At 44.7% G+C, this 23,706-nt stretch overlaps 1 protein-coding gene across 3 annotated transcripts in view; it reads right to left on the reverse strand.

Annotated features, from left to right (window-relative positions):
- LOC138656927 (cytochrome P450 3A29-like) overlaps positions 1-23,706 on the reverse strand; it is a 101,268-nt gene that overhangs the window by 62,119 nt on the left and 15,443 nt on the right. For 2 of the 3 annotated variants that reach the window (XM_069744277.1, XM_069744278.1), the window contains 3 exons: positions 14,307-14,359; positions 2,984-3,083; positions 2,787-2,900 (listed from right to left, as the gene is read on the reverse strand). In XM_069744277.1, coding sequence (XP_069600378.1) covers positions 2,787-2,900; positions 2,984-3,083; positions 14,307-14,359 — 267 coding nt within the window. The remainder of the gene's footprint in view (positions 1-2,786; positions 2,901-2,983; positions 3,084-14,306; positions 14,360-23,706) is intronic. The other variant, XM_069744279.1, reaches the window with a different exon arrangement.

The following is a 23,706-nucleotide window of genomic DNA, read 5'->3' on the forward strand; positions in this document are numbered from 1 at the left end:
CAATCATTGCCCTCTCCACCACCCCATCATTGCCCTCTCCGCCACCTCCATCAATGCCCTCTCCACCACCCCAACCATTGCCCTCTCCACCACCCCAATCAATGCCCTCCCCATCACCCCATCAATGCCCTCTCCACACCTCCATCAATGCCCTCTCCACCACCCCAACCATTGCACTCTCCACCACCCCAATCATTACCCTCCCCATCACCTCCATCATTGTTCTCCAGCACTTCCATCATTGCCTTATCCGCCATCACCCCAATCATAACGCCCATTCCACCACCTCCATCATTACCCTCTCCAGCACCTCCATCATTGTTCTCCCCCTGCGCCCCATCATTGTCCTCTCCACAACCTCCATCATTGCTTTCTCCCCCACCACCCCTATCATTCCCCTCTCCACCACCTACACACACACAGCACCACTCACCTCTCTGCACATTCCCTGACAGCCACAGCACACACACAACTCACCTCTGCATGTTGCCTGCAGCATTGTCATCGCTGGCAGCTTTTTCTCTGTCACAGCAGTGCGCTGAATGCTGATGTCATCCAGCCACGCTGCTGTGTCATACAGGAAGCGGAGGCAGGAAGCAGGATGGATCCAAGCAGGTCCGCTCCGCTAGGCAATGGAGCTGCAGGGATCGCTCCCTGCTCACCGCACATGAGGGCAATCTGGCAAGGGGTCACCTGGAGCCTTGGGGCCACATAAACAGGCCAGATTGCCATCAGTGTTAGCTGCCCTGCAGGGTCCCCCATCCACCTCAGGGCCCCAGTGCAGCCACAGCGGCTGCACATGCGGTATGTCCGCACATGCTGAATGGTGTGAATGTCATCTACACCAACAGCCTGTATCACAGACATGAAAGAAATACTGTATATAAAGCAAACATATCATACCACAGATGGAACAATGTACAGGGTGGGCCATTTATATGGATACACCTAAATAAATTGGAAATGGTTGGTGATGTCAACATTCTTGTTTGCGGCACATTAGTATATGGGAGGGGGAAAACTTTTCAAGATGGGTGATGACCATGGCAGCTATTTTGAAGTCAGCCATATTGGATCCAACTTTATTTTTTCCAATGGGAAGACGGTCATGTGACTCATCAAACTTAAACAATGGCATGCTTGGTTTTAACGTAGCTTTATTCTTTCATGAGTTATTTACAAGTTTATGACCACTTATAAAATGTGTTCAAAGTGCTGCCCATTTTGTTGGATTGTCAATGCAACCCTCTTCTCCCACTTTTGACACACTGATAGCAACACCGCAGAAGAAATGCTAGCACAGGCTTCCAGTATCTGTTGTTTCAGATGCTGAGGTCATCTGAAGGCAATTGTCTATGCTGTGAAGATTTGAGATGTGACCCTCTTCCCTTTGGAAAAAATAAAGTTGGATCCAAAATGGCTGACTTCAAAATGGCCACCATGGTCACCACCCATCTTGAACAGTTTTCCCCCTCCCATATACTAATGTGCCATAAACAGTAAGTTGATATCACCAATCATTCCCATTTTATTTAGGTGTATCCATATAAATAGCCCACCCAGTATAAAGGTAACATTATCTACGATGTAAGAGACCAGGGATCCACCATCTTCTTTTATCTGCATCTGTAGTCCCAATTCTTTCTGATCTATTGTGATCGTTCTTATATTTATTTTTTAATGTTGTATAATAAAGATGTGTTTTGGCTTTTTTCCGCTTTTTTTCTGCAGCAAAATCTAATCTCTTGGCAGACAAGAAGCTGCAGCAGGTTTTTCTTGGTTTTCTTGTGTTTTTTGTGGCATTTTTGCTGAGTTTTTTTGTGTGTTTTTGTCTCTTTTGCATGCTGATAATGGTTAGTGTTGTATAAAAAGTCCTAAGTTCGGATCTCGGCTTCAGGAAAATGGCCGCCGCGATCTCCATCTGCGCACGCGCGGCATCCCGTGGCCATTTTCCTGAAGCCCCGGGCAGCAGAGGACTCCATATGCGCATGCGCGGCCTCAAGAAGATGGCCGCCCCCACCAATCACCAGGGATCGCGCGTTTTTTCTTCGCCTGCGCAGTGGATTCAGAAGTTGGGCATGCGCAAACCACTACGCCACCAACGGAAATGTATGCAAGATCTGGGGAAAGAAACAGCGATGTCACCACGCCCATCTGACCAGACCAGCCTAATTGACAGGCGAAAACGGCGACTTTGGTAAGTTATTTCGGCAGCATAGGTGGGGAATCAGGGTACACAAAATACACTATAGTAACGCACAGCTCAGGCCCTATTTAACAGTATTTTTATCTCATACTGAAAAAACGGGGTGGCAGGTTCCCTTTAATAATTGTGCTGCAGTTTCACTCCTTACCACTGGAGGCTGCTGTTGTGTTCTGCAATTGCCCTTACTAAAATGGAAGATTGTGAACTGGGGAATCCATCTTGCTTCCTGTTTGGACCTACGTAAAGCCACGTGGATCTCTCACTCATTGCTTGAGTATTGTGGCTAGTTCCAGTCTCCAGCTCCTGAACTTTCTTATTCAGACTGATCTTATTTATCTCTGAATTGTTTTCTTACAATCCTTTGCTATTCCAAGAACATCTATTACCGCTTGCTGTTCCTGCTCGTGCTCCTTCGGCCACTGGATTCCAGCAGTGCTATGCCAGCATCGTAACACACAATCATAAATGAATGGCAGATCATAGTTTTATGCCAAAAGTTATAGTGCCGAGAGAAATCTTTAAATCACCACAGATCATTTTCTAGCTTATTACTTATTTATATTCTGTCTACATATCTTACCTGCTTAAGTTTACCGATGGTGAAGGTTGGTGACAAAACTGTCCGTATCCTTCTCCATTGATCATCAGCGGCAATTGCCACTCCAGATTCTAGAGGGCCATTAAGGCCAAAGTTCTAAAAAGAAGCAATTTTTTAAATCAATATTGGTAACAAGAATTACTATAAATATACAATATCATACCAGGATTTGAACTCACCCTTCTGTTGGTAAATATAGTATAGAAATCCTTAACTAGGATGGACTTAATGATTGCGGGGTCCATTACTGCCAGCACCGGCTGTCTCCCATCAAAGAACCTGGACCAGAAAACAGAAGTGTTCAAATATATTGTTATATCTTAGGCTGCTTTCACACACCAGTTGTTTGCTGTCAGGCAGAATCCGGCGAATTTTGAGAAAAACTGATGCGACAGATCTGTTTTTTTTACTCGGGGATAGAGTTTGGATTTCTTCTTCTTCTTCTTCGAGAGAGAGAGACAGAGATGGAAAATGCATAATTTGTGTGAAAAAAAAAACAGATTCGGTCGCCGGATTCCATCATTTCACCTCACGTTTCATACCTTTTTCGCCGGATCCATTGCTGGGCCATTTTTCGCCAGACAAAAAAAAGTTCCTCTGTACGTTTTCTCCGTCCACCGGAAAACGAATTTTCGACGGATCCGGCAAAAAACGGATGACGCGTGAGGCCATCCGGTGCTAATACAAGTCTATAAGAAAAAAACGGATCCGGCGGCAACTTTTGCCCGATCCGTTTTTTTAAAATTCGCCGGGTGTGTGCCTGATGGCAAAGAACAGATGTGTGAAACCAGCATTAGAGGCACAAGATGACTGCTTACATTGAACAAGTAAAGGCCCCGTCACACATAGCGACGCTTGAGCGATTCCGACAACGGGATTGCTCAAGCGTCGCTATGTGGTCGCACAGTGATGTCACACAGTGCGATCTCCCCAACGACGCAGCAGCGATGCGGTGAACTGTAGCGACCTGTAGAACGATGCTATTTCATGATGATTCAATGTGACGTCCTGCGAGCGAGGTCGTTGGTAAGGTGTCAAACACAGCGATGTGTGCTACCCAGCGGGACCTCAACGATCAAAAAATGGTCCAGGCCATTCCGACACGACCAGCGATCTCACAGCAGGGGCCTGATCGCTGTTACGTGTCACACATAACGAGATCGCTACTGAGATCGCTGTTGCGTCACAAAACTTGTGACTCAGCAGCGATCTCGCTAGCGATCTCGCTGTGTGTGACGGGGGCTTAAAGGTTGAAGTCTCAGCCGTGTACATAGGTGATGAGATTACAGTAAATGATCCTTTGTAATGTCTAATACACTCAAACATACCTAACCACTATTTCTGTAGACAAAGGGATTTTACCAGGGTTGAAAGTTAGTGATAGTTCCGCTGATCTATAAAATGCAGGGGCGTGCAGAGCTGTCAGTGTTGTGAATGACAGACCAGCCGCCTGATCAGTGATAGGGGCGTGCTGGGCTCTCAGTATTATGAATGACAGCCCATTTAGCTCTGGCCTGCTCGGTTTATTCTAGGTGTCTCCTGTTCTGAATGATTGTCAGCTAAATAAATAGCCAGGCAATGATTAGAACATTGCCAATCATAGCGTTGGATCGGGGGAGTTGTGTTACTTGTTCTCTAGTGCTCTGTTATTCTTATCTTTTGCTGCCCGAACTTTGACCTTGCCTTTGACCATCAATTTACCTAGCCCCTCTGTCTTGATCGGCTACTTTCCAGAAATTCTGACCTCGGACTGTGACCTGTTTATTCCTTTGTGTTGCTGCTCTGTTTAAGACAAATTCCATTAGTATTCGACTTCAGACCTTTTTGACTCTCCTGCATCACGACTTGTCTGTGAGAAGTGACATTTACAAGAGTCACATGACGACTGTCTGTGAAGCGCCCCCAGACACAGGGCCACAGGTCACTCGGTACCGGTCCTTTCTGCTCGGTTACGCGGTTGTCACGGTGGCTGGACTCGGTCGTGACCCTGCTAAGGGGCGTCCAATAAAGGTTTTGGTACAGTCTGTCAGGGGTTCGTGACGCCACCTGTGGTGTTCGGTCAGGGTGACCGACGCTGCTGTGGGGTCCGCTGGGGTGATGAAATAGCAGCTGGATGGTATAACTTCCCACAGGTGAAGTGTGTCCCCAGGGCTTCCCAGATATGTAGATGGTGATGGTGTCAGGTGTAGGCAATAACTAGGACACAAAGTTGCAGTCTCTTTACCTCTTTACTGAAGGCTTCAATATCCTCAATCCAGAGCATGTTCAACCAAGCTATCAGAGACCGCCCGGTCCGATGGGCACATCCAGAGTTTCCTTCGCAGATGGAAATCGTTGCCTACCAATAGCGCCTGTGTGTTGTAGTCCTACCCTGTTGAGCATTCGGAATAGTCCTCACAACTGCTGTTCTCGTTTGTTCGTTCTCTACAGCTTTCTCTCTCGTTCTTTGGTTCCAGATGTTACTAGTTTCTAACGTCCCCCAGATATGTTATGGCTAGGACGCCACCCGTTTGACGGGAAGGCTTGGAGGTCTTCCGGGACCCTAGAGACGCCCCTCTCCCAATGTTGCCCCCTATGTCTTCGTAGGTGTAGAAGGTAGACAGCCAACCTATGATTAACTGTCCAGCGGAATTTGAAGTAAGGCCTGAAGTCAGTTACTCCTACGGTGATCCGGCCACCGACTACGCGCCTCAGTAAGATGTTGCCTTCCTCTCTCGGCACGACTCTTACTGGCTCTCCTTTGTGCTGATCTCGTTTACACGTTTCCACAATATCCTTCCCTTCGTGTCTCTTTCTTAGGATACCGCCGCAAGGTAGTGCAGGAGCGGTTCCGTTACGTTCTGTTCTGTTCGCTAGGCACCTGCCAGGTTCCCATGCCTGACAGGGACCCCCTGTGCCTTCTCCCTGCAACACCCCCTGCCACGGGATGTTGCCTGGTTCCAACCCAGTCAGCTTCTGACTAACTTCCTCCCCAGCCCCTAGTTTTACCAGTGTGAGGAGTGGCCCAATAAATAATGCCTTTTTCTCCTCCTAGTGGCCGGAGTGTGAAGTGTAATGTGTTCTAGTGATACCTGGTCAGGAGAACTCCTTAGTGCCATCAGACGTACCACTGCTCCCCTTAGCGGCAGAGCACTATACTGCAACGACCAGGTCTCTGGGGCGCTGCATCTGTATACCTTTTTTTCGCCAGTATGGATTCCATTCATACACTTTGATCAGGTGGCGAATTTGACTGATGTAATTAAAGATCTGGTTAAGAAGCACCAGAACCTAGAATTGATGCAGTTACAGCTGCAGTGTCAGTTGTCTAGCGTGATGAATGCTTCTCATGGCTCTCCATTGCAGGCAGTGTCTGTGATGCCTGCAACTTCTGATAAACAGTTGGTCTCTCCTGAACCTGTAGAAGCCCTCCCTGATAAATTTTCAAGGTAGAAAAATCAGTTTAGGGTGTTCAGGGACAGTTGTAGGCTATTTTTTTACTCTGTGGGGATGAATTCCAGTGGGTGTTGATAATTCATTTTCTACTTCCAAGGGGCCCTCAGACCTGGGCATTTTCTTTGTCTCCACAACTCCCAGAAGAGTCTTCTGTTGATGCCTTTTTTTACATCTTACGTTTGACCTATGACAAACCCACCAGGATTCAGGTCGTCAAGATCATGATCTTGATACAGGGGGTCCACACCACCAAGGACTATTGTACTAAGTTCCAGCAATGGTCTACTGAAGTTTTGTGGAATGATGCAGCTCTCAGGTGCAAAGGTGTTTCCGAAAAACTTAATGGAAACCTGTCAGCAGGATTGTGCACAGTAACCTACACAGTGTCAGGTTGGCACAGTAGTAGCTATCGGTGTATATAGAGGTGAACCGATAGCCGCTGCGCAGGTGCCGGCGGTGCCATCTTGGAGGAGGAATTTTTTTTTCTAATCTAGCTGGATGCACCGCCGTCGCATGTGCCGTAGCAGCTATCGGATCACCTCTAAATACACTGATAGATGTTACTGCACAGGCACGGTGGTCGCCATTTTGAAATGGATTTCTTTTTTTTTAAACATGAGGATAACCCCAACCAGCGCAGGTGCCACGGCTAGTGCCTACCTGCAGAAGGTTTTTTTTCTAGCATGTATATATAATATTCATTATGTTAGCTAGGGAGCAGATCACCGAGGGATCACTGACCTGTCAGTAGTCTGCATTAGGAGTACCTAATTAGAGCACCATATGAAGACCCCCCACAGGCCGCCCCGGAGCACGAGCATGTCATTAACTGAAAACTGAAAATAAAGATAAAACAACAACCACAAGATGGATTTCATCAACCCAGGTATGATTTTATTCAGTATAACGGCGCCGACCTGACAGTGTCTGTAGGTTACTGTGCAAAATCCTGCTGACAGGCTCCCTTTAATGACGCTCTGGCTTTTCATACTCCACCTTATTCTCTGAGGTAGATCATGAACAAAGCCATACAAATGAATCACAGAATTTGGGAAAGGCGTGGTGTTTGGCATGCTTTGATCATTCCCCCTGAGCCTGTCCATGTTCCTGAGGAGGAAGTTGGAGTTGCAAACTCTCGTGCCATTGAGAGAAAACGTCGGTGCAATCTTGGACCTCTACTGTGTATTATCTTGATCAGGGCCGGCCCGAGAGATTACGGCGCCCTAGGTGAAACTATTTTGTTGCGCCCCTACTATTCTTGGCAGTAGATGAAAAGCACTGTTGAGAACCTGCCCTGTACACACCTATAGATTCTGCAGAGCACTGGTGAGAACCTGCACAGTACACACCTATAGGTTCTGCAGAGCACTAGTGAGAACCTGCACAGTGCACACATATAGGATCTGCAGAGCACTGGTGAGAACCCGCACAGTGCACATATATAGGGTCTGCAGAGCACTGGTGAGAACCTGCACAGTACACACATATAGGGTCTGCAGAGCACTGGTGAGAACCCGCACAGTACACACATATAGGGTCTGCAGAGCACTAGTGAGAACCCACACAGTGCATATACAGTTAGGTCCATATGTATTTGGACAGAGACAACATTTTTCTAATTTTGGTTAGTGACATTACCACAATGAATTTTAAACAAAACAATTCAGATGCAGTTGAAGTTCAGACTTTCAGCTTTCATTTGAGGGTATCCACATTAAAATTGGATGAAGGGTTTAGGAGTTTCAGCTTCTTAACATGTGCCTCCCTGTTTTTACAAGGACCAAAAGTAATTGGACAGATCCAATAATTTTAAATAAAATGTTCATTTTTAGTACTTGGTTGAAAACCCTTTGTTGGCAATGACTGCCTGAAGTCTTGAACTCAGGGAAATCACTAGACGCTGTGTTTTCTCCTTTTTGATGCTCTGCCAGGCCTTCACTGTGGTGGTTTTCAGTTGCTGTTTGTTTGTGGGCCTTTCTGTCTGAAGTTTAGTCTTTAACAAGTGAAATGCTGCTCAATTGGGTTGAGATCAGGTGACTGACTTGGCCATTCAAGAATATTCCACTTCTTTGCCTTAATAAACTCCTGGGTTGCTTTGGCTTTATGTTTTGGGTCATTGTCCATCTGTAGTATGAAACGACGACCAATCAGTTTGGCTGCATTTGGCTGGATCTGAGCACACAGTATGGCTCTGAATACCTCAGAATTCATTCGGCTGCTTCTGTCCTGTGTCACATCATCAATAAAAACTAGTGACCCAGTTCCACTGGCAGCCATGCATGCCCAAGCCATCACACTGCGTCTGCCATGTTTTACAGATGGTGTGGTGTGCTTTGGATTATGAGCTGTACCACGCCTTCACCATACTTTTCTCTTTCCATCATTCTGGTAGAGGTTGATCTTGGTTTCATCTGTCCAAAGAATGTTATTCCAGAACTGTGCTGGCTTTTTTAGATGTTTTTTAGCAAAATCCAGTCTAGCCTTTTTATTCTTGATGCTTGAGTGACTTGCACCGTTCAGTGAACTCTCTGTATTTACATTCATGCAGTCTTCTCTTTAACGTAGATTTGGATATTGATACGCCTACCTCTTGGAGAGTGTTGTTCACATGGTTGGCTGCTGTGAAGGGGTTTCTCTTCACCATGGAGAATATTCTCCGATCATCCACCACTGTTGTCTTCCGTGGGCGCCCAGGTCTTTTTGCATTGATGAGTTCACCAGTGCTTTCTTTCTTTCTCATGATGTACCAAACTGTAGATTTTGCCACTCCTAATATTGTAGCAATTTCTGGGATGGTTTTTTTCTGTTTTCGCACCTGAAGGATGGCTTGTTTCACCTGCATGGAGAGCTCCTTTGACCGCAAGTTTACTTCACAGCAAAACCTTCCAAATGCAAGCAGTACACCTCAAATCAACTCCAGGCCTTTTATCTGCTTAATTGAGAATGATATAATGAAGTGTTTGCCCACACCTGTCCATGAAATAGCCTTGGAGTCAACTGTCCAATTACTTTTGGTCCCTTTAAAAACAGGGTGGCACATGTTAAGGAGCTGAAACTCCTAAACTCTTCATCCAATTTTAACGTGGATATCCTCAAATGAAAGCTGAAAGTCTAAACTTCAACTGCATCTGAATTGTTTTGTTTAAAATTCATTGTGGTAATGTCTATAACCAAAATTAGAAATTAGAATGTTGTCTCTGTCCAAATATATATGGACCTAACTGTATATAGGGTCTGCAGAGCACTGGTGAGAACCTGCACAGTACACACATACAGGGTCTGCAGAGCACTGGTGAGAACCTGCACAGTGCACACATATAAGGTTTGCAGAGCACTGTTGAGAACCTGCCCTGTACACACCTATAGATTCTGCAGAGCACTGGTGAGAACTTGCACAGTACACAGCACAGGTTCTCACCAGTACTCTGCAGACCCTATATGTGTGCACAGGGCAGGATTCCTTTGTGTACCTACAACATGCCTTTTTAATGCGTTACAAATAAAGGTGCAGTTTTATTATACCACGTTGGAGAACTTTTTCCATATTGCTTTCAATAATCTAAGTAAGGAGCAATATGATGATATTAAAGATCCACAAGCGAATCACAATTTAACCATAAAACAATCAGACAAAACAGGATATGTTGAAATTATGGATACAGCTTTATATGTCAAACAGGTATATTCCATTCTCAATAATGATATCACATGCAAATACGGTACTTAACCAACAACCTCACTTTGATTTTCAAAGAAAAATTATTGAGATGTTTGGATGAGGGAATCGCTGTAGGTGTTATTAAAAGCAGGGAGAAAAAAATATTATTTTACCTGATCATCGATTTTTTTCCGATTTGCTAAAAACCCATAAAAATGTTTTCCCTCCACCACTCTGTCCTATTATTTCAACGATAGGATTCCTTAATGAAAACCTTAGTGACTGCGTTGATGAACACCTCCAACCCTTGGTTAGCCGCATACCATGCTATCTCAAAGACAGCTCTACGTTTCTACAAATATTTGATGATTTCCACTGGCATTCCAATTATTTTTTTTTACCTGTGATGTTATTAATCTATATTCAGTGATCCCACATCATATGGCCACTCAGGCAATTCAATTTCATGCCAAAGAATATACTGTATTTCATATACTGTAGGATTGAAACATTTATTTTAATAGCTATACAACATCTGCTAACCCATAATTATTTTTCATTTGATTCAAAATTTTTCTTCCAAATAGAAGGTGCCCTAATGGGATAAAAATTTTCACCTTCGCATGCTATCCTGTATATGGCGTGGTGGGAGGAGAAATATATCTTTAAGGTTGCCGTCACACTATCAGTATTTGGTCAGTATTTTACATCAGTATTTGTAGCCAAAACCAGGAGTGGAACAAATAGAGAAAAAGTATAATAGAAACATATGCACCACTGCTGCATTTATCACCCACTCCTTGTTTTGGCTGAGAAATACTGATGTAAAATACTGACCAAATACTGCTAGTGTGACGGCAGCCTAATTCTGTTGTTTAACCCCTTCATGACCCAGCCTATTTTGACCTTAATGACCTGGCCGTTTTTTGCAATTCTGACCAGTGTCCCTTTATGAGGTAATAACTCGGGAACGCTTCAACGGATCCTAACAGTTCTGAGATTGTTTTTTCGTGACATATTGGGCTTCATGTTAGTGGTAAATTTAGGTCAATAATTTTTCGTTTATTTGTGAAAAAAATGGAAATTTGGCTAAAATATTGAAAATTTTGCAATTTTCAAATTTTGAATTTTTATTCTGTTAAACCAGAGAGTTATGTGACACAAAATAGTTAATAAATAACATTATACATAATATACATAATACATCAGCACAATTTTGGAAACAACATTTTTTTTTGCTAGGAAGTTATAAGGGTTAAAATTTGACCAGCGATTTCTCATTTTTACAACGAAATTTACAAAACCATTTTTTAGGGACCACCTCACATTTGAAGTCAGTTTGAGGGGTCTGTATGGCTGAAAATACCCAAAAGTGACATCATTCTAAAAACTGCACCCCTCAAGGTACTCAAAACCACATTCAAGAAGTTTATTAACCCTTCAGGTACTTCACAGCAGCAGAAGCAATATGGAAGGAAAAAATGAACATTTAAGTTTTTAGTCACAAAAATGATCTTTTAGCAACAATTTTTTTATTTTCCCAAAGGTAAAAGGAGAAACTGGACCCCAAAAGTTATTGTACAATTTGTCCTGAGTACCGATACCTCATATGTGGGGGGAACCACTGTCTGGGCACACGACAGGGCTCTGAAGGGAAGGAGTGCCATTTGACTTTTTCAATGAATGCATAGTGAGCACTTTGAACCCCCAGGTGCTTCACAAATTGATCCGTAAAAATGAAAAAGTACTTTTTTTCACAAAAAATTTATTTTAGCCTCAATTTTTTCATTTTCACATGGGCAACAGGATAAAATGGATCCTAAAATTTATTGGGCAATTTCTCCTGAGTACACTGATACCTCACATGTGGGGGTAAACCACTGTTTTGGCACACGGCAGGGCTCGGAAGGGAAGGAGTGCCATTTGACTTTTTGAATGAAAAATTAGCTCCAATCGTTAGCGGACACCATGTCTCGTTTGGAGAGCGCCTGTGTGCCTAAACATTGGAGCTCCCCCACATGTGACCCAATTTTGGAAACTAGACCTCCCATGGAACTAATCTAGATGTGCGGTGACAACTTTAAACCCCCAAGTGCTTCATAAAAGTTTATTACGCAGAGCCGTGAAAATAAAAAATCATTTTTCTTTCCTCAAAAATTATTTTTTAGCCTGCAATTTTTTATTTTCACAAGAGTAACAGGAGAAATTGGACCCCAAAAGTTGTTGTCCAGTTTTTCCTGAGTATGCTAATGCCCCATATGTGGGGGGGAACCACTGTTTGGGCACACATCGGGCTCAGAAGGGAAGTAGTGACTTTTGAAATGCATACTTTGATGGAATGGTCTGCAGGCATCACGTTGCGTTTGCAGAGCCCCTGATGTGCCTAAACAGTAGAAACCCCCTACAAGTGACCACATTTTGGAAACTAGACCCCCCCAAGGAACTTACCTAGATATGTGGTGAGCACTTTGAACCCCCAAGTGCTTCACAGAAGTTTACAACGCAGAGCCATGAAAATAAAAAATCATTTTTCTTTCCTCAAAAAAGATGTTTTAGCAAGCAATTTTTTATTTTCACAAGGGTAACAGGAGAAATTGGACCCCAATATTTGTTGCCCAGTTTGTCGTGAGTACGCTGATACCCCATATGTGGGGGTAAACCACTGTTTGGGCGCACGTCGGGGCTCAGAAGGGAGGGAACACCATTTGACTTTTTGAACGCAAGATTGGCTGGAATCAATGGTGGTGCCATGTTGCGTTTGGAGACCCCTGATGTGCCTAAACAGTGGTAACCCCTCAATTCTAACTTCAACACTAACCCCAACACACCCCTAACCCTAATCCCAACTGTAGCCATAACTCTAATCACAACCCTAACCGCAACAAACCCCTAACCACAACCCTAACCCCAACACACCCGTAACCCTAATCCCAACCCTAACCCTAATCCTAACCCTAATCCCAACCCTAACCCTAATCCCAACCCTAACCACAACTTTAACCCCAACACACCCCTAACCATAACCCTAACCACAAGCCTAATCTTAACCCTATTTCCAACCCTAGCCCTTATTCCAACCCTAAATCTAAATCCAACCCTAACCCTAAGGCTATGTGCCCACGTTGCGGATTCGTGTGAGATTTTTCTGCACGATTTTTGAAAAATCCGCAGGTAAAAGGCACTGCGTTTTACCTGCGGATTTACAGCGGATTTCCAGTGTTTTTTGTGCGGATTTCACCTGCGGATTCCTATTGAGGAACAAGTGTAAAACGCTGCGGAATCCGCACAAAATTGACATGCTGCAGAAAATACAACGCAGCATTTCCGCACGGTATTTTCCGCACCATGAGCACAGCGGATTTGGTTTTCCATAGGTTTACATGGTACTGTAAACCTGATAGAAAACTGCTACGAATTCGCAGCGGCCAATCCGCTGTGGATCCGCGGCCAATCCGCTGCGGATCTGCACCGTGTGCAAATACCCTAACCCTAACCGTAGTTCTAACTGTAGTGGAAAAAGAAAAAAAATATATTTTCTTTATTTTATTATTGGCCCTACCTATGGGGGTGATAAAGGAAGGGGTCATTTACTATTTTTTTAATTTTGATCACTGTGATAGGTTATATCACAGTGATCAAAATATACCTGGAATGAATCTGCTGGCCGGCAGATTCGGCGGGTGCATTGCGCATGCGCCCGCCATTTTGGAAGATGGCGCGCCAGGGAAAAGACGGACGGACACCGGGAGGCCCGGTAAGTATAAGGGGGGAGATCGGGGCACGGTGGGGGCGTCGGAGCACGGGGGGTGGCATCGGAGCACGGGGGGAGCGGGCAGGAGGACGGGGGAGCGGAGCACAGGACGGAGGGGAGTGGAGCACAGATCGGTGGACTGGGGGGGATCGGTGGCGGTGGGGGGGGCAGACCAGTGTTCCCAGCCATGGCCGATGATATTGAAGCATCGGCCATGGCTGGATTGTAATATTTCACCAGTTTTTTAGGTGAAATATTACAAATCACTCTGATTGGCAGTTTCACTTTCAACAGCCAATCAGAGTGATCGTAGCCACGGGGGGGGGGGGGGGTGAAGCCAGCCCCCCATGGGCTGAAGCACCACTCCCCCTGTCCCTGCAGATCGGGTGAAATTGGAGTTAACCCTTTCACCGATCTGCAGGGACGCAATCTTTCCATGACGCCACATAGGCGTCATGGGTCGGATTGGCACCGACTTTCATGACGCCTACGTGGCGTCATGGGTCGGGAAGGGGTTAATCAGTATAGTTTGGAAAGACACATTCAAATTTTTGCCATTGACAGAACACCATTACTTCAGCTTAATTGTCATAAGAGATGTATAATCTCTGTACAAATTTGCATAAAGTGACAAATTCACAGTTATAGTTTTACTTACCCCCATATTTTTCCATATTTTCTGAAACATTCCATGTCAAATTCAAATAGTCCCTAAAAACAAAAAAAATTTATTTGCTTTACTAATAGGTAGTAAAAAAAAACTGTTACATGTAAAGCACCATGGAATAAATGGCGCTATAACAATAAATAAAAATAATAATAATAACTGTTAACCTGCAGCCTAAGGAAAGAACATTGTTAGATGTAGATAGAGTAACTGGCTTATAAAGTCGGTTATTACAGGCAGATGTAAGAAGCCCTCACAGAACATAAAATTATTCAAGCGTTTCAGCCCAACGGAGCCTTAATCAGTTGTTCACACCATGGCCAAAGCCACATGTCGACATGTTTTTCAAGAACTGATTTTTCAATAAATACTGGAATTTTATTACTTACTCGTGAACACTCTGGATTTCTTCTTCTTGTGCATAAATGTCTGATAAGTACAAATTCAACTTACAGGACTCTTACCTCCAAAAATCAGCACTCTAATGCTACATTCACATTGAGTTTTTTTTTACTATCATTTAGAAATAGATTCTGTTCCTTAATCAACTTAAAAAGGGAAAGTACCGCTTTGTAGATCATGAATAAATCAATGTAATGTAGCATAACATGCTGTTATAACCAATATTTGTTTGCAATTGAAAAATATTTCATGTGTTATAGGAGTTTAAAGAAGGCACTGGGGCTGGCATCTTGCTTTCACAGTAGCAGCACAACACTATCAGTGTCATAATATAGCACCCCATGGTCATAGGAGGTAACAGACTGGCGCCAACCCTATCTATTGTAATAGAACTGTCACTGCTGTGAACTGGGCACTTGTTGGCCTAATGCATATTGATCTGTATGTATTGCAACAACTATTGTTTGTTTAATATGATGTGATTTATATATCTGCATGCATATTGTTCACATGTCAACAAAGTTAAAAAAAAAAAAAAAAAGAGTCCTCATTTACAGACAGGATGTTCCTCCTCCCCTTCCCTGTGAGCACATTTCTTGTGTGGAGCTGAAGCTGAAAGCACCGCAGATCTGTCTCTCTCAGAAACCAGATTGATCCTGTTCTCATGTTTTAAGCTGGATATTCTTAATTCTTAATAAATGAACATTCTCTGTTGCTCGTTGTGGACATCACGCTGATTAACCCGCTGCTAACAGCACTCCTCTGTGGGCTGCACAATTCACACTAGTGGGAGTGTTCTGCTGCCATCTTCATTGAGCCCTCGGCTGTCGATTTGTCTCCTGTCATTAGGATCTGATAACAGAAGCATTACTACTTCCAGCAGAACAGATCATAGATTGACAGGAGTAAAATGTGGGAGAAAAGCCCGGGCAGAGTTGCAAAGACTGCAAAGACATCAAGGAGGAACAGTGTACAATCAGCATTATCGGAGCGGGAGCTGTCTGTGACTTATCCCTCAGTAAAATAAGAAGGAGCTCCAGGTCTGAAGTGAATGGCCAGGCATTGTGGAGAGTGGGGGATACATTTTAGTATGGCTGAAAGAGACTGATGGGAGAGAGCGAGAGATATGTAGTATGATGAGTGAGACATATGGAGCATGATGGGGAAAGAGATACACATGGAATAGCAGGGGTGAGACACTTGGAGTGTGATGGGGAGAGAGACATGAAGTATGATGAGTAGATACATATGAAGTGTGATGGGGAGAGAGATACACATGGAATAGCAGGGGTGAGACACTTGGAGTGTGGAGGGGAGAGAGGCATGTAGTATGATGAGTGAGACACATGTGGAGCGTGATGGGGAGAGAGATACACATGGAATATCAGGGGAGAGACACTTGGAGTGTGATGGGGAGAGCGACATGTAGTATGAGGAGTGGGACGCATATGGAGCGTGATGGGGAGAGAGATACACATGGAATAGCAGGGGTGAGACACTTGGAGTGTGATGGGGAGAGAGTCTCACTATAGCTGCTTGAGGTCTAAAACGGAAAATGCTCCCCCTAGTGGTAATTATATATATTTGTAAAAAAATATATATCTAATTTTTCATATAGAAATGTTTGCAAATGGTGCAAACATTGTATTAACACATTTTAATCACTATTTTAAGCTTAATTTAACAAAAAACAAAGTACAAGAAAACTGGTGGCACCTTCCCTTTAACCCCTTTCTGTCATTGGACGTACTATTCCGTCCATGTGGGGTAGGCCCTAATTCCCAAGGACGGAATAGTACGTCCAGGGCGATCGGCCGCGCTCACGGGGGGAGCGCGGCTGATCGCGGCCGGATGTCAGCTGCCTATCGCAGCTGACATCTGGCGCTATGTGCCAGGAGCGGTCACGGACCGCCCCGGCACATTAACCCCCGGCACACCGCGATCAAACATGATCGCGGTGTGCCGGCGGTGCAGGGAAGCATCGCGCAGGGAGGGGGCTCCCTGCGGGCTTCCCTGAGACCCCCGCATTGCTGCGAGGGTCTACTTACCTCCCTCCCTGTAGCAGGCCCAGATCCAAGATGGCTGCGGCATCCAGGTCCTGCAGGGAGGGAGGTGGCTTACCAACTGCCTGCTCAGAGCAGGCGCTTGGTAAGCCTGCAGTGCTCTCAGACAGATCGGTGATCTGACAGAGTGCTGTGCAAACTGTCAGATCAGCGATCTGTGATGTCCCCCCTGGGACAAAGTAAAAAAGTTTTAAAAAATTTTTCAAAATGTGTAAAAAAAAAAATAAAAAAAAATTCCTAAATAAAGAAAAAAAAATATTATTCCCTTAAATAGATTTCTTTATCTAAATAAAAAAACAAACAATAAAAGTACACATATTTAGTATCGCCGCGTCCGTAACAACCCAACCTATAAAACTGTCCCACTAGTTAACCCCTTCAGTGAACACCGTAAGAAAAAAAAAAAAGAGGCAAAAAACAACGCTTTATTATCAAACCGCCGAACAAAAAGTGGTATAACACGCGATCAAAAAGACAGATATAAACAACCATGGTACCGCTGAAAGTGTCATCTTGTCCCGCAAAAAACGAGCTGCCATACAGCATCATCAGCAAAAAAATAAAAAAGTTATAGTCCTCAGAATAAAGCGATGCAAAAATAATTATTTTTTCTATAAAATAGTTTTTATCGTATAAAAGCGCCAAAACATAAAAAATGATATAAATGAGGTATCGTTGTAAACGTACTTACCCGAAGAATAAAACTGCTTTATCAATTTTACCAAACGCGGAAAGGTATAAACGCCTCCCCCAAAAGAAATTCATGAATAGCTGGTTTTTGGTCATTCTGCTTCACAAAAATCGGAATAAAAAGCGATAAAATGTCACATGCCCGAAAATATTACCAATAAAAACGTCAACTTGTCCTGCAAAAAATAAGACCTTACATGACTCTGTGGACTCAAATACGGAAAAATTATAGCTCTCAAAATGTGGTAACACAAAAAATATTTTTTGCAATAAAAAGCGTCTTTCAGTGTGTGATGGCTGCCAATCATAAAAATCCGCTAAAAAACCCGCTATAAAAGTAAATCGAACCCCCCTTCATCACCCCCTTAGTTAGGGAAAAATTAAAAAAATGTATTTATTTCCATTTTCCCATTAGGGTTGGGGTTAGTGCTAGGGTTAGGGTTAGTGCTAGGGTTAGGGCTAGTGCTAGGGTTAGGGTTAGGGCTAGGGTTAGGGTTAGGGCTAGGGTTAGGGCTAGGGTTAGGGCTAGGGTTAGGTTTAGGGCTAGGGTTAGGGCTAGGGTTAGCGCTAGGGTTAGGGTTTGGGCTAGGGTTAAGGCTACAGTTAGGGTTGGGGCTAAAGTTAGGGTTAGGGTTTAGATTACATTTACGGTTGGGAATAGGGTTGGGATTAGGGTTAGGGGTGTGTCTGGGTTAGAGGTGTGGTTAGGGTTACTGTTGGGATTAGGGTTAGGGGTGTGTTTGGATTAGGGTTTCGTTATAATTGGGGGGTTTCCACTGTTTAGGCACATCAGGGGCTCTCCAAACGCGACATGGCGTCCGATCTCAATTCCAGCCAATTCTGCTTTGAAAAAGTAAAACAGTGCTTCTTCCCTTCCGAGCTCTCCCGTGTGCCCAAACCGGAGTTTACCCCAACATATGGGGTATCAGCATACTCAGGACAAATTGGACAACAACTTTTGGGGTCCAATTTCTCCTGTTACCCTTGGGAAAATACAAAACTGGGGGCTAAAAAATAATTTTGGGGGGAAATTTTTAGTTTTTTATTTTCACGGCTCTGCATTATAAACTGTAGTGAAACACTTGGGGGCTCAAAGTTCTCACAACAAATCTAGCTAAGTTCCTTCAGGGGTCTAGTTTCCAATATGGGGTCACTTGTGGGGGGTTTCTACTGTTTAGGTACATTAGGGGCTCTGCAAATGCAATGTGACGCCTGCAGAACATTCCATCTAAGGCTGCATTCCAAATGGCGCTCCTTCCCTTCTGAGCCCTCCCATGTGCCCAAACGGTGGTTCCCCCCCACATATGGGGTATCAGCGCACTCAGGACAAATTGGACAACAACTTTTATGGTCCAATTTCTCCTGTTACCCTCGGGAAAATACAAAACTGGGGGCTAAAAAATAATTTTTGTGGGAAAAAATTTTTGTTTTATTTTTACGGCTATGCATTATAAACTTCTGTGAAGCCCTTGGTGGGTCAAAGTGCTCACCACATATCTAGAAAAGTTCCTTAGGGGGTCTACTTTCCAAAATGGTGTCACTTGTGGGGGGTTTCAATGTTTAGGCACATCAGTGGCTCTCTGTTATGACTTGGTGGTCAGGACAATAATGGACCTGGTGGTTAAGAGCACACGGAATGACCTGATAGTTACTGATAATAAGGACGAGCTCTGGGACGTGGGAACTCTGCTGACCGCAATCCCTAAACCTATCAAACACACTAGAAATAGCCGTGGATTGCGCCTAACGCTACCTATGCAACTCAGCACAGCCTAAGAAACTAGCTAGCCCTGAAGATAGAAAAATAAAGCCTACCTTGCCTCAGAGAAATTCCCCAAAGGAAAAGGCAGCCCCCCACATATAATGACTGTGAGTAAAGATGAAAATACAAACACAGAGATGAAATAGATTTAGCAAAGTGAGGCCCGACTTACTGAACAGACCGAGGATAGGAAAGGTTACTTTGCGGTCAGCACAAAAACCCACAAAAAGACCATGCAGAGGGCGCAAAAAGACCCTCCGCACCGACTCACGGTGCGGAGGCGCTCCCTCTGCATCCCAGAGCTTCCAGCAAGCAAGACAACAAATTAAATAGCAAGCTGGACAGAAAAATAGCAAACCAAAGAAATACAAGCTGGAACTTAGCTTCTGATGGGAAGACAGGTCACAAGAACGATCCAGGAGTGAACAGACCAATACTGGAACATTGACAGGTGGCATGGAGCAAAGATCTAAGTGGAGTTAAATAGAGCAGCGGCTAACGAATTAACCTCGTCACCTGTGAAACTCAGAAACACCCACCAGAGGAAGTCCATGGACAGAATTAGCCAAAGTACCATTCATGACCACAGGAGGGAGCCCGACAACAGAATTCACAACAGTACCCCCCCTTGAGGAGGGGTCACCGAACCCTCACCAGAGCCCCCAGGCCGACCAGGATGAGCCAAATGAAAGGCACGAACCAGATCGGCAGCATGAACATCAGAGGCAAAAACCCAGGAATTATCTTCCTGACCATAACCCTTCCACTTGACCAGGTACTGGAGTTTCCGTCTTGAAACACGAGAATCCAAAATCTTCTCCACCACATACTCCAACTCTCCCTCAACTAACACCGGGGCAGGAGGATCAACGGATGGAACCACAGGCGCCACGTATCTCCGCAATAACGACCTATGGAACACATTATGGATGGCAAAAGAAGCAGGAAGGGCCAAACGAAATGACACAGGATTGATAACCTCAGAAATCTTATACGGACCAATGAAACGAGGCTTAAACTTAGGAGAGGAAACCTTCAAAGGAACATAGCGAGACGACAACCAAACCAAATCCCCAACAGGAAGTCGGGGACCCACACAGCGCCGGCGGTTAGCGAAACGTTGAGCCTTCTCCTGGGACAATGTTAAATTGTCCACCACATGAGTCCAAATCTGCGGCAACCTATCCACCACAGTATCTACACCAGGACAGTCTGAAGACTCAACCTGCCCTGAAGAGAAACGAGGATGGAAACCAGAATTGCAGAAAAACGGCGAAACCAAAGTAGCCGAGCTGGCCCAATTATTAAGGGCGAACTCAGCCAACGGCAAAAAGGACACCCAATCATCCTGATCAGCAGAAACAAAGCATCTCAGATATGTTTCCAAAGTTTGATTAGTTCGTTCGGTTTGGCCATTTGTCTGAGGATGGAAAGCCGAGGAAAAAGACAAATCAATGCCCATCCTAGCACAAAAGGATCGCCAAAACCTTGAAACAAACTGGGAACCTCTGTCAGAAACGATGTTCTCTGGGATACCATGTAAACGAACCACATGCTGGAAAAACAATGGCACCAAATCAGAGGAGGAAGGCAATTTAGACAAAGGTACCAAATGGACCATCTTAGAAAAGCGATCACAAACCACCCAAATGACCGACATCTTTTGAGAGACGGGGAGATCCGAAATAAAATCCATAGAAATATGCGTCCAGGGCCTCTTCGGGACCGGCAAGGGCAAAAGCAACCCACTGGCACGAGAACAGCGGGGCTTAGCCCGAGCACAAGTCCCACAGGACTGCACAAAAGAACGCACATCCCGCGACAAAGACGGCCACCAGAAGGATCTAGCCACCAAATCTCTGGTACCAAAGATTCCAGGATGCCCAGCCAACACTGAACAATGAATCTCAGAGATAACTCTACTAGTCCATCTATCAGGGACAAGCAGTTTCTCCGCTGGGCAACGGTCAGGTCTATCAGCCTGAAATTTTTGCAGCACCCGCCGCAAATCAGGGGAGATGGCAGACAAAATTACCCCCTCTTTGAGAATACCCGCCGGCTCAGGAACACCCGGAGAGTCAGGCACAAAACTCCTTGACAGGGCATCAGCCTTCACATTCTTAGAGCTCGGAAGGTACGAAACCACAAAATCAAAACGGGAGAAAAATAACGACCATCGAGCCTGTCTCGGATTCAACCATTTGGCAGACTCAAGATAAGTCAAAATCTTGCGATCTGTCAAGACCACCACACGATGCTTGGCTCCTTCCAGCCAATGACGCCACTCCTCGAATGCCCACTTCATGGCCAACAATTCACGATTACCAACATCATAGTTACGCTCAGCAGGCGAAAACTTTCTAGAAAAGAAAGCACATGGCTTCATCACCGAGCCCTCAGAACTTCTTTGCGACAAAACAGCCCCTGCTCCAATCTCAGAAGCATCAACCTCAACCTGAAACGGAAGCGAAACATCTGGCTGGCACAACACAGGGGCAGAAGAAAAACGACGCTTCAACTCCTGAAAAGCCTCTACAGCTGCAGAAGACCAATTGACCACATCAGCACCCTTCTTGGTCAAATCAGTCAACGGTTTAGCAACAGTAGAAAAATTAGCGATGAAGCGCCGATAAAAATTAGCAAAGCCCAGGAACTTTTGCAGGCTCTTCACAGATGTCGGCTGAGTCCAATCGTAAATGGCCTGGACTTTAACAGGGTCCATCTCGATAGTAGAAGGGGAAAAAATGAACCCCAAAAATGAAACCTTCTGAACTCCAAAGAGACACTGTGACCCCTTCACAAACAAGGAATTCGCACGAAGGACCTGGAACACCATTCTGACCTGCTTCACATGAGACTCCCAATCATCCGAAAAGACCAAAATATCATCCAAATACACAATCAGGAATTTATCCAGGTACTCTCGGAAGATGTCATGCATAAAGGACTGAAATACTGATGGAGCATTGGAAAGCCCGAATGGCATAACCAGGTACTCAAAATGGCCCTCGGGCGTATTAAATGCTGTTTTCCATTCATCGCCTTGTTTAATACGCACAAGATTATACGCCCCTCGAAGATCTATCTTGGTGAACCAACTAGCCCCTTTAATACGTGCAAACAAATCAGACAGCAACGGCAAAGGATACTGAAATTTGACTGTAATTTTATTAAGAAGGCGGTAATCAATACAAGGTCTCAAAGAACCATCCTTCTTGGCCACAAAAAAGAACCCTGCTCCTAACGGTGATGACGACGGGCGAATATGGCCTTTCTCCAAGGATTCCTTTATATAACTCCGCATAGCGGCATGTTCTGGCACAGATAAATTGAACAATCGGCCCTTAGGAAACTTACTACCAGGAATCAAATTAATTGCACAATCGCAATCCCTATGAGGAGGTAGGGCACTGGCTTTGGGCTCATCAAATACATCCCGATAATCCGACAAAAACTCTGGAACTTCAGAAGGAGTGGAAGACAAAATAGACAAAAATGGAACATCACCATGTACCCCCTGGCAACCCCAGCTGGACACAGACATAGATTTCCAGTCCAATACTGGATTATGAACCTGTAGCCATGGCAACCCCAAAACGACCACATCATGCAGATTATGCAACACCAGAAAACGGATATCCTCCTGATGTGCAGGAGCCATGCACATGGTCAATTGGGTCCAATACTGAGGCTTATTCTTGGCCAAAGGCGTAGCATCAATTCCTCTCAATGGAATAGGATACTGCAAGGGCTCCAAGAAAAAACCACAGCGCCTAGCATACTCCAAGTCCATCAAATTCAGGGCAGCGCCTGAATCCACAAATGCCATAACAGAATAGGATGACAAAGAGCAAATCAGAGTAACAGACAATAGAAATTTAGACTGTACCGTACCAATGGTGGCAGACCTAGCGAACCGCTTAGTGCGCTTAGGACAATCGGAGATAGCATGAGTGGAATCACCACAGTAAAAACATAGCCCATTCCGACGTCTGTGTTCTTGCCGTTCAGCTCTGGTCAAAGTCCTATCACATTGCATAGGCTCAGGCCCATGCTCAGATAGTACCGCAAAATGGTGCACAGCTTTACGCTCACGCAAGCGTCGATCGATCTGAATGGCCAAGGACATAGACTCAATCAGACCAGCAGGCATGGGAAACCCCACCATGACATCCTTAAGGGCTTCAGAGAGACCCTTTCTGAAGATTGCTGCCAGGGCACATTCATTCCACTGAGTGAGCACAGACCACTTTCTAAACTTCTGACAATATATCTCCGCTTCATCCTGACCCTGACACAGAGCCAGCAAGATTTTCTCTGCCTGATTCACTGAATTAGGTTCGTCATAAAGCAATCCAAGCGCCAGGAAAAACGCATCAACATCACGCAATGCCGGATCTCCTGGCGCAAGGGAAAATGCCCAGTCTTGAGGGTCACCACGTAACAAAGAAATAATGATCTTTACTTGTTGAAC

This window comes from Ranitomeya imitator, chromosome 1, assembly GCF_032444005.1.
Source record: "Ranitomeya imitator isolate aRanImi1 chromosome 1, aRanImi1.pri, whole genome shotgun sequence".
NCBI lineage: Eukaryota > Metazoa > Chordata > Amphibia > Anura > Dendrobatidae > Ranitomeya > Ranitomeya imitator.